The sequence below is a fragment of the Chondrus crispus genome, genomic scaffold, assembly GCF_000350225.1.
Source record: "Chondrus crispus Stackhouse genomic scaffold, scaffold_115, whole genome shotgun sequence".
NCBI lineage: Eukaryota > Rhodophyta > Florideophyceae > Gigartinales > Gigartinaceae > Chondrus > Chondrus crispus.
This window is the reverse complement of record NW_005178978.1, coordinates 181,608-191,048: the sequence shown is the minus strand read 5'-3', so window position 1 is coordinate 191,048 and position 9,441 is coordinate 181,608. Positions and strand designations below refer to the sequence as shown.

General features: G+C 56.7%; 5 protein-coding genes; 2 read left to right on the top strand and 3 right to left on the bottom strand.

Annotated features, from left to right (window-relative positions):
* Nucleotides 1-104: 104 nt before the first annotated feature.
* CHC_T00008483001 (hypothetical protein) lies at nucleotides 105-1,174 on the bottom strand. XM_005712737.1 is given in 4 exon segments: nucleotides 105-365; nucleotides 366-386; nucleotides 509-1,048; nucleotides 1,049-1,174. The coding sequence occupies 2 exon segments, from the start codon at nucleotides 1,046-1,048 to the stop codon at nucleotides 366-368; spliced, it is 561 nt and encodes a 186-aa protein (XP_005712794.1). The 5' UTR covers nucleotides 1,049-1,174; the 3' UTR covers nucleotides 105-365.
* Nucleotides 1,175-1,486: 312 nt separating this feature from the next.
* On the top strand, nucleotides 1,487-1,741 carry CHC_T00001838001 (hypothetical protein). Its single transcript, XM_005712736.1, has one exon. The coding sequence runs from the start codon at nucleotides 1,487-1,489 to the stop codon at nucleotides 1,739-1,741; it is 255 nt and encodes an 84-aa protein (XP_005712793.1).
* Nucleotides 1,742-1,832: 91 nt separating this feature from the next.
* CHC_T00001837001 (hypothetical protein) lies at nucleotides 1,833-3,237 on the bottom strand. XM_005712735.1 is given in 2 exon segments: nucleotides 1,833-2,172; nucleotides 2,173-3,237. The coding sequence occupies 1 exon segment, from the start codon at nucleotides 3,235-3,237 to the stop codon at nucleotides 2,173-2,175; it is 1,065 nt and encodes a 354-aa protein (XP_005712792.1). The 3' UTR covers nucleotides 1,833-2,172.
* Nucleotides 3,238-5,083: 1,846 nt separating this feature from the next.
* Nucleotides 5,084-5,925, top strand: CHC_T00001836001 (hypothetical protein). XM_005712734.1 is given in 2 exon segments: nucleotides 5,084-5,644; nucleotides 5,645-5,925. 1 exon segment carries the CDS (start codon nucleotides 5,084-5,086, stop codon nucleotides 5,642-5,644), a length of 561 nt encoding a protein of 186 aa, XP_005712791.1. The 3' UTR covers nucleotides 5,645-5,925.
* Nucleotides 5,926-6,425: 500 nt separating this feature from the next.
* CHC_T00001835001 (hypothetical protein) lies at nucleotides 6,426-7,357 on the bottom strand. XM_005712733.1 is given in 2 exon segments: nucleotides 6,426-7,114; nucleotides 7,115-7,357. The coding sequence occupies 1 exon segment, from the start codon at nucleotides 7,355-7,357 to the stop codon at nucleotides 7,115-7,117; it is 243 nt and encodes an 80-aa protein (XP_005712790.1). The 3' UTR covers nucleotides 6,426-7,114.
* Nucleotides 7,358-9,441: the final 2,084 nt, after the last annotated feature.

Genomic DNA, 9,441 nt, shown 5'->3' with positions numbered 1-9,441 from the left:
GGTGGGGGTGGACGGCGGGGGGGCGGCGGCGGGGGTCGGCGGCGTGGAGGGTTGAGAGTGAATGGCAATGCGGGAGGAGTGCTGGAGCTCCCGGACGGAGTTGGTTAACGGGAATGGAGATGCCACGTGTACAGTGTGTGGATTCTTAAGAGATTTTGATTGGTTCGAGTCATTCCGGCGGTCATTTGGTTGGACGAAGACATACTGTACGACAGTGGAGGGATCAAACGCGAGAACGTAACACTCAAATTGGATTCACTTTCGATGACTTGAATTCAAAGTTGAGCGTGCTACGGAGTTGGTTTGATACATTTCTGACGCTCGAGAGCTCGCTTGCAAACTGTCCTCTTCCTTGCCAGGTCCGTCTAGTCTTCTCCTTTGGGCGGCTATCAGACGCAAATCGCAAAAGGCGCAACAAAAAGCATTCAAAGCAAGCAACGGACGTTAGGCCCTCGCTGATAAGCAACGCGATTAGCACCTTCTTCAAACACTCGCGCGCACGCCTTACCTGTTCAACCAAGATCTCATGCAAGCTAACCCTAATCTCATTGCACTCATCACCTCTCAGCCGACACCTCTCAAACCTACACTCGACCTTCATGTTCACCATCTCCAACGCTCCGCGAATCACGCCACACAGCACATTCGAGTACCACAACCCCGCGCATTCCTCGGGCAGCTCGGCAAACTCCGCGAGCGGGTTATCATCGAAGACGATACCGAACGTCTTCTTATCCTGCGACCACACGCCGACGGTGGCACTAACGCCGAGGAACATCTTGAACGCGACCTTTGCGATCACCTCCGCCGTCTTGGCGAGGCTGGAGCAGTGCGAGATGTTGGACTTTGCCAGGAAATCGTCCACCAGCCGCACGCCCATGTTGTACCCGATCGACTCCAGCTGCGCGTTCACGTCGCTTGGCGACTCGTAGTCCTGCACTAGCTGCCGCACAAACGACCCGTAGGTAAGCGCCAGCAGCTCCGCCGACACGTGCTCGCTGCGCGCGAACGACGCGTCGCCCAGCGCTTGCAGCGAGGGGCGCGACATCGCACTTTGGGGGGGAAGCCGTTCCGGTGCGGACTTGGAGATGTCGCGCGGTTCGCGGGAGATTGATTCGCGAGCGGGATAGGGACGAGAGTGGATATGTCGAGTGTGGCGCGCCTCGGCACAGACTGTCGGCGTGAGAGGATGAGGAGAGGGCAGGGGGTGGCAGCGAAGCAAGCAAGGTGCAATACAGTACGCATGAACGACAAAGGTGTTTTTTGAGAAAAACAAGGATGCCCGCTCCGTACGGCTGCATCCGTAGGTATGTATGACTTGGCCGTGTTTCGGTGATCAGCAGGGCAGGCCGGCGCACTGCGTCCTCCGCGCCCAATTTTAACTTCTTGATCCGCCCCGTCCGCAACACCTTGTACCTCGGGATCGCGCCTCTGGACGGCTTGCTACCCTTGCACCATGAGCGGTGACATGAGCACGCACGACATGATGGCACGCATCGAGGCGCAGGTCAACGCGCAGATGAGCGAAGTCTTTCGCGAGCAGGTCACGGACAAGTGTTTTGTCCTGTGCGCGGACGTGGGGAAGAAGCAGATGTCCCAGCGGGAGAAGGACTGCGTCGATCGGTATGTCCCGAATCATCCAATTGACTGCGGCGGTGCGAATCCCACCATGCGTACTGACCTGCCCTCGCGTTTCATCCGCTGGGACACAGATGTTTGCATCGCTTTATTGACGCTATGAATGTCGTCACTGAGACGTTGGCTAGGAGATCGAATAGCGGCATGTGATGATGGGTGCCGTGCAAGCATCCGCATTGCGGTTTTCTGGCGTCTGTGTATGCATCTTGTATGAGAAAATGTATCCATCCAAGTACTGCCGTGTTTACAACTGCCATCTCTATACTCTACAAAAATTACACGCAACAGCATGTCGCGACCACGTCGAACGACCAACACAACACGGCAGTAAGGAAACGCATCAAAGGCATGCGGCCACGTCCTCGGCAAGCGACTGGAAGACAGGCCCGGAGAATAAAAAAGGCGCAGCGCAGCCGCCCCATAACCTGCAGCAAGCTGCCCTTCGACAAATTCACAACGTAGCGCACAGCACTACAAAAAGCGCCAAAACCCCCTTCTTCATCACAAAAGCGGGCATGTGCCGCGCCGTGTGACTCAACAATTGCCGCAGTCCTCAATCCCGCCCTGCAAGTCCTCTATGTTGATCGAGCCCTTCTCCCACATGCGGACCCTTGCGCGCCACAGCGTGATCTGGTCTTGCAGCTTGGCGGCGTCGAGGTATCTTTCCTCATCTATCGCGCATTTGAGTTGATCGCTGAGCCTATCGATGGGGCAAATGGACGCGATCTGCTCGCGCAGACGGCTGGCTTCCTGGAACCGCTCCAAGCGGACGGCAAGGTCGAGCTCCATGCGCAGCTTGGCCAGGATGAGATGCTCCGGCGAGCCCTTGAGCTCGTGCACGATGGAGCGCGTACTCTTGACTTCGTCGGGGTAGTCGGTGACGCACTCGCACAGACCGTGCTTGGCGTCGCGCGCGATGGCCTCGACGGACACGTTCCACTGGCGAAGCAGGTGCTTGTTAAGGTAGAGCGGTGCGCGGCTGCGCAGAGCCATGGCGATAGCGTCGCTCGGACGCGAGTCGATGTGGACTTCGTCCTGCGTGACGGCGAACGGGCCGCGCACCCAGACGCGGGCGATGAAGACCTCGTCCTGGATGTGGGTGATGGCGGCCTTGGTTACGAAGCCGCCGAACAGGTCGAGGACGTCCTTGAAGAGGTCGTGCGTGGCCGGGCGCATCAGGGTGTAGTCCAGACGGCCGGTGGGGAGGTGAGCGGAGGGCTCGGAGAAGGGGGTGGAGGAGGGGTGTGGGATGTGCCTGTTCCTTCTGGTACGCGCGAGGGCAGCGCGGATGGAGTCGGCCTGGGCGACGGTGACGGACATCTTGAAGGCACGGTCACCGCCCGAGACTGGGCGCAGGGTGAGGAGGGAGCCGTCGTTGCGCGTCGGGCCGAAGGAGAGGACGCGGACTTCCTCGTAGTCTGGGTCGGACTCAGGCATGAAGCCTGCGCCGTAGTCGGGGGACTGCGATGGCTGCTGTGCGCATGGCGGGCGGCGCCGCACAGGGGTGCGCGGGGAAGCGCGCCGGGGGCAAAGGGTGTGACGGGTGCGAGAAAGGGAGACGGCGGACGGGAGGGCCGAGGGGAGGGCGAAGGCGGACATGGTGGCTGCTGTGGCTGCTGTGGGAGCTATGGGGCGTGAGGGTGGGGTGAGAGGGGAAGAAGGGCCATCGGAGGTGGTTTGGTTGCGACACTGTTTGTTGGCTTATATGTCTTCAAACGTTGCCAGGGGCGGTATGCAATTCGAGTGGAGCGCGGTAGGAAGGGAGATATAGTCACCGCCCATGCATTGGATCTGGGCCGTCTATCGCCCAATCAGATTGCACGATGCACTCTGCTTGTCGCATTGCCACGGCCTCATTCGGCCCGAATCATGATACGGCCCAGATATTTCCCCTCTTCTGGAGCTTCCGCACGCTCCATTACAGAGAAACCATCTGTAAATTCTCCCCAACGCGAGATTTCGCACTACTATCTACACGTGTACACCACATACAAATCGTCCACGTGTTTAAACATATACCGTGCGTACACGTGTCTACCCATTAGCGTCGCCAGTCGGTGTGTCGCTCTTGTTCCGATGACCACACTCGTAGTCGACCCACACGCCCTCCGCATTCCCCTCTCCCCGTCCCTCGTCCCGTCCCTCCCCCGATTCCACAACCATGTCCTCCACGTACGTCGATCTCGACGCCCTCCCGGCCCCGACCCCGGCGTCTGGCCCGGCTCCTCGTTCCTCCTCCCCGCGTCGTCTAGGCTCTCGTTCGCCCTCACGTTCGCGTTCGCGTTCTCCGTCACGGTCGCGGTCTCGGTCGCGTTCACCTTCGCGCTCGCCTTCGCGCTCGCGCTCGCGCTCCCCGTACCGCCGTCGCTCGCCGCGCCACCTCTCAAACTCGCGGTCGCGGTCGCGGTCGCCGCGCCGCCGCTCGCCGTCCTACTCGCGCTCGCCCCCGCGCCGCAAGCGCCGCCGCCGCCCCCCCCGCCTGCGCGAGGACCGCCGCCGCCGCGACCGCGACCGTGGCCGCAACGTCTCCCCGTCACGCCGCATGCCCAATGAACTCGTGCTGCATCTATTCCTGCACTCACTCAAGCAGGTCCTGGCCGAGCGCCCCACCCCGTTTAACATTTCCGTCGTTAGCGACTGCATGGCCCGGAACAACCGCGACTGGGCCGTTTGGAAGACTAACTTTCGCTCCTTCTCCGAGCTGTGCAAGGAGATGGAGGCCGATGGCCACCTCGTCGTCGACAGGATCGGCGAAAGCGTCGTCGTAGCAAGCTCCAGATATGAGAGGGATGATGGACGCGACCGCAAACGCAGGAGGCTCGATGGTGAAAGGGACCGCAGTCGTGATCGGAGCAGAAGCCGCGACCGCAGCCGTGATAGGTATAGAGATCGCGTCCGGGACCGCGACACGTTGAGACGCTATGAAAGGGACTCGGATGACGGCGATTGGGACAGGGACAGGGAAAGAGACCGCGACGGGGATCGCACCCGGAATGACCGCGATAGGGGCCGCTACCGGGACGACCGCGATCGCTATGACGACGATCGCTACGAGAGGAGGCGCTCTCGGCACGACCGCTATCATCGCTATGATCGTTACGATCGCTACGACAGGGACAAGGACGATCGATACGAAAAGGACGATCGCTACGACAGGGATGATCGCTACGACAGGGATGATCGCTACGACAGGGATGATCGCTACGACAGGGATGATCGCTACGAGCGGTACGGGCGCTACCGGGATGAGGGCGACGGATACAGAGATCGCGGAGATAGGTCTAAGTATCGCAGGGAGGGTGAGCCGGACCGCGAGGATAGAGATCGTTACGGCGATCGGGGTCGCAAGCATAACGATGAGCGGTACGGGGGGCGACAGCGCAATCGGGAACGAAGTCTTCCACCCGATCGGGGGGAGGAGAGACGAGGGTCAAGAGATGTAGAGATGGGGCCCAAGGCTGATAGTGGGGCGCCGAACACCACTGTTGACGTCCCTGTGCAACCTATTGCTGGAAGTCAGCAGCCGGCCGATGAGGATGTAATCACCCCGGCAAAGAAGGACTCATCTCCACAGAAGGAAGCCGACGGTGGCCCCCCTGAAGTTGCTGCTGCCGACAAGGCTGCCGGTCCTGAAGAGAACATTGTCAATGAGCAAGGGAACGGGATGAAGAAGAAAGAAGATCACCTGACTGAAACACCAGGCAAGGATGAAATAGATCTTAAGCAAGGAAAAGTTTCGGATGAAGCAACACAAAAGGAACCTGAGAAGGCCCCCATCGCAAAGACAAGCGGCTCTAGTTCGGCGGTTGAAGAGGTGGGTGCGACGGCTGTTAAGATGGGGAATGGAGGAAGTGCGAGCTTTGGGAATGCTAAAGAGCTGGAAGCGATGGAGACTGTTGGTAATACACGAGAGAAAGAGGGAGTGCCACCAGAAGATACGAGCAACAGCAAGACATTGAAGTCAGACGAGGAACAGAATACTGAGATGAATGGGCCGGCATTCTAGGTTGCACAGAAAAGCGCCCAAAAGGTTTGAGAGGAGTAATGTGTCCGATTGTCTAGAGATTACCATAGGGAAGCAACCGTAATCAGACAGAATTTATGACCGGCCTCGTCGAAGGCCGAGCATCGTCGGCAGCCGACCAGAGTCGACTCGCTGGGAACGATTTTATTTCGATATGGCGTTTTGTGGTAGCGCGGTTGATGCGCTTTGCCCAACCGCTACGATCACAAGCCGATTTGAGTATTATTGAAGTCTTGACGGTGACGCTTGCTTTCTGTTTTCCATAACTTTCTTGCCTAACTTTGACTATTTCCACGACCACACAAGTGGCCGAACTGACAATCCCATTAACCGTTACAGAAAGCTTTGTTTCCCTTAGAACGCTGACCGCTATCCGCCATCCCCACAAACTCGCACGGTTTCGCTTTCGCCGCTCGAGAAGGGTCGATCTATAGCCGATCACCGTCAGGATCGGCTTTTAGTAGCGGGGCGAGGCGCAGAGACCTCCTAGTCGCACCGGCGACGTCACGCATAACGCCAGGAAACTTCCGCCGCTGACACTCTTGTCGATGTGCCGTCGGAGAAAGTAGTCTTGGTCTGCAAGGACCCAGAATCGCACGCGTTGAGCACGGAAGAATAGATCTTGAAAGTTTTTACGCGTAGTCTAAGTGTCAGTGTGAGTTTCGCTCTAATCTAGATGAGCAACAGCTCTCACTCCGATTGCAGCCTCCCAGACTATCGAGCCGGGGGTATGCATGTCACTGCATGCAGCAGCACGAATTGGAGGATCAACAAGCGAAAGATGGTAGCTTTACATATTAAAACTCGAACAATCAACTGGGCACGGCTGCAACAAGCAAGATGCCCGCAAAACAGAAGTTTAGGACAAATTAGACGGTGGCAGGGGTGTAGGCAGTCTCGAAATCGGCCTCGCCCGGTGGCCTGCGGACGGCCGCGTGGGTAAGCGCGACGATCCCTACAACGAGAACTAGAACAGTGAAAGTGGCGCCCGCGCCCGTGAGCCAAAGGACGACGAGAGAGAAGAGCATGATAGCGGCTGCCTTGACGTTGTTATCGACGGAAATTCCGGCGACGACGAGCGGTTCGGGGTTCAGAAAGTAAAGATAGAAGTAGGCCATGACGATGAAAAGACCGCCGAGGAAAGCGAGCGGGGATGTGAGGACGGTGAGGGCGGACATGAGCAGCAGGATGACGAGGTAGTTGAAGGCGTAGTACTCGGCATTCTCCTTGATGCGATCGAAGAGGTCTGCAAACTCCGGCTTGCCCATCTGCGAGGTGTTGAGAAACTCGCCCCATGGGCGGGACCGAGACCAGACATCGCCCATGCGCTCCTTGAGCGTCTCGAGCGAGGGGACCATGCCGGCGACGCGGGACAAGGTCGAAATGGAGGGGACTGTAGAGGATGACTCTGCCGGCGCGGCAGGCACCTCCGTAGAGGGCGCGGGTTGAAGCTCAGTGAAAGTCGACATTTTCCGGGGTGGAAGAGAAGGTGCGGCGGTTCGGTCGTCGATGAAGTGGGGCTGCGGCGACGAGAGGGGCGGACGAAGGCGGTGGGAAAGATAGGCAAGGAACGGTGCAGAAGGAATGACGAATGTAAGGCGGGGGTGTCGCAGAGGTGTGGCCCAAAGCGCTGGTTGGGGGCGTGCTGCCGGGGGGTGTTTTCGAGTTGTTTTTTGGAACGTTGCTGTGCTGCATGTCTTTTTTTAAAAAAAATGAATTCGGGTGACGCGTGTCATTTTTCACGCCCTGCCGGAAGTGGAAACAGTGCTTTTTTTTTGGCTATGCCGACATCATTCGCTGGCCCCGTCTGACACTCAATTAATTCCACAAACATAGCCCCAATCCCTCAAACGTATTTCAACCTTTTCCTAATATACGCACAACATTACAGTATCCAACTGTACACCATCCCCAGATAGTCCATGCAGTACAGGGGGGGTCGCGATATAGTGCTACCCTATGTCAGTGCCACTGACATAGGGTAGCACTATACTGTATCGAACCAGGCACTGAAAGTTAATGAGAGTTACGGCTTTTTGCAGCCACTTCCTTGCATCACTGCTCAGAAAGACTGCTGGCAGGACGCCATCCCTCATAATGTACTTCGCATCTTCACTACAGACTCAAGTCTAATCAACCATTTATGTTATTAGTAACTGCCGAGCCGTCGCATTGACTTCCTCCTTTTTCGCAGCCATAAATGCCACCCTACGCTTTTGCAGATGTCCAATTGCATCATCAACCCTGCCTTTTTCCGCCATAGTCTCTATTCGAGTTAGCAACTGCATAATATCTTGCCGCGGCGGCAGCGGCTCTCGTTTGGGGCGGTACGTCCATCCAACTGCCTCTCTGGAGACCCCTCGTTTTTGGCTCAAAATTCGTGCCACCCGCAGAAGGGTAGCACTATATCGGAGCTGGCAATAACAAAGATGGCACTATATCGCGACCCCCCCTGCTCCCTTCCTGATGGGTTAAAAAAGACAATTGTTAATTTTAAAGACACATGTCCGGAGGGAATTATCACAGGAACTTGGTACTGTTCTGGGAGAAATCTAGAAGAGGTCCTAGGGCAAATCCGAGGACAAACCCCGGGACGGACCCCAAGTAGTATCTTTCAGTAGCCGCCCATTGGCCGGAATGTCCACCACGTGTACACGTAGAAAATCTCTGCACGAAGGATAGTTGTACCTCGGAGTGGAAGCCGTGCTGCCGGTAGTATATGAGCGCGAGCGCAGAGGTGAATAAAAGGGGACACTACACTACGAACCCTCACCATACACAATTTCCAATCCTCCTCCCCAAACTCTCACCTTACACCTACTTTCCCATCTCTCCTTCCCCTAAGCATCCAACATAGTACTCTTGTGGAGGCGTGGCAAAGAAGACGGCTCCCTGTCCGAGTTCGACGGGTCGAAGCCAGCCGACGTCCACAAGTTCTTCTTCGTGATCGAGAATGTTGCCACCTCTGGCAAATCGGACGAAGAAAGGGCATCTGAACTCCTTCGCTACCTGGAGGGAGATGCATTCGACTTCATATATCAGACATTTGTTAAGGATGGAGACATCAGCTAAAATGGCGCCGACTACAAGAAGGTCAAGAAGGCCTTGGTCGAGCGGTTCGCCTCGGTGGAATCACCTGAAGATGTGATTCGGGATGTGATGGCTGCTCGCCTTTCCTTCAGGGACCTCAATGGGTCCCTTCGAAACGCAGACCGCCTGTACAAGAAGACGGGATTCAACGACGAAGCGAAGTTCGGATTACTTCGCAACGCCGTGATAGAACATCTCTAGTTGGCCCAATTTTCCATCTATCGGGTGCGAAGACTTACAAAGACCTATTTGATGCAATCCTGGACTTCTGGTCTGGTTGTTGCGCCTCTCAAGCCGCGACGAACTCCCTGAGTAATTAACGCTACAATGCGTTGGAGAGCTCGCAAGATATGTACAATCTGAGAGGTCAAGTTGGATCAAAAAAGGTCATGATGCGGTCAAACGTTCCTTCGTCTCCACTCGAGACGAAGGTTGACGCTTTAACAAATCAGCTGGCCGACCTTTCTCTCATTATCGAGAAGAACCAGTCGAGGGATGAGACAACAGTCTCCCGGCCCGTCCACGATCGTAACTATTCATATTGCAAGCGCTCGGGTCATGGCGCTAATAGATGCGATGCGAATCCGCATGGGGACACGAAATACCCTCGTTGCGGAAAATTTGGTCATTCGGAAACAAGCTGTTGGGCTAGAATTGGTCCACAGAGCGGAAGTAGCAGCGCCTACTTT

Bases quoted from the DNA above. Each gene is read 5' to 3' on its own strand.
- CHC_T00001838001 (XM_005712736.1), top strand. From the start codon at position 1,487: ATGGCACGCATCGAGGCGCAGGTCAACGCGCAGATGAGCGAAGTCTTT.
- CHC_T00001835001 (XM_005712733.1), bottom strand. From the start codon at position 7,357: ATGCAGCACAGCAACGTTCCAAAAAACAACTCGAAAACACCCCCCGGC.
- CHC_T00001837001 (XM_005712735.1), bottom strand. From the start codon at position 3,237: ATGTCCGCCTTCGCCCTCCCCTCGGCCCTCCCGTCCGCCGTCTCCCTT.
- CHC_T00008483001 (XM_005712737.1), bottom strand. From the start codon at position 1,048: ATGTCGCGCCCCTCGCTGCAAGCGCTGGGCGACGCGTCGTTCGCGCGC. The intron at 387-508 runs GTAAGGCGTGCG...TGCGTCTGATAG, and splicing joins ATGAGATCTTGGTTGAACAG to CCGCCCAAAGGAGAAGACTA.
- CHC_T00001836001 (XM_005712734.1), top strand. From the start codon at position 5,084: ATGGGGCCCAAGGCTGATAGTGGGGCGCCGAACACCACTGTTGACGTC.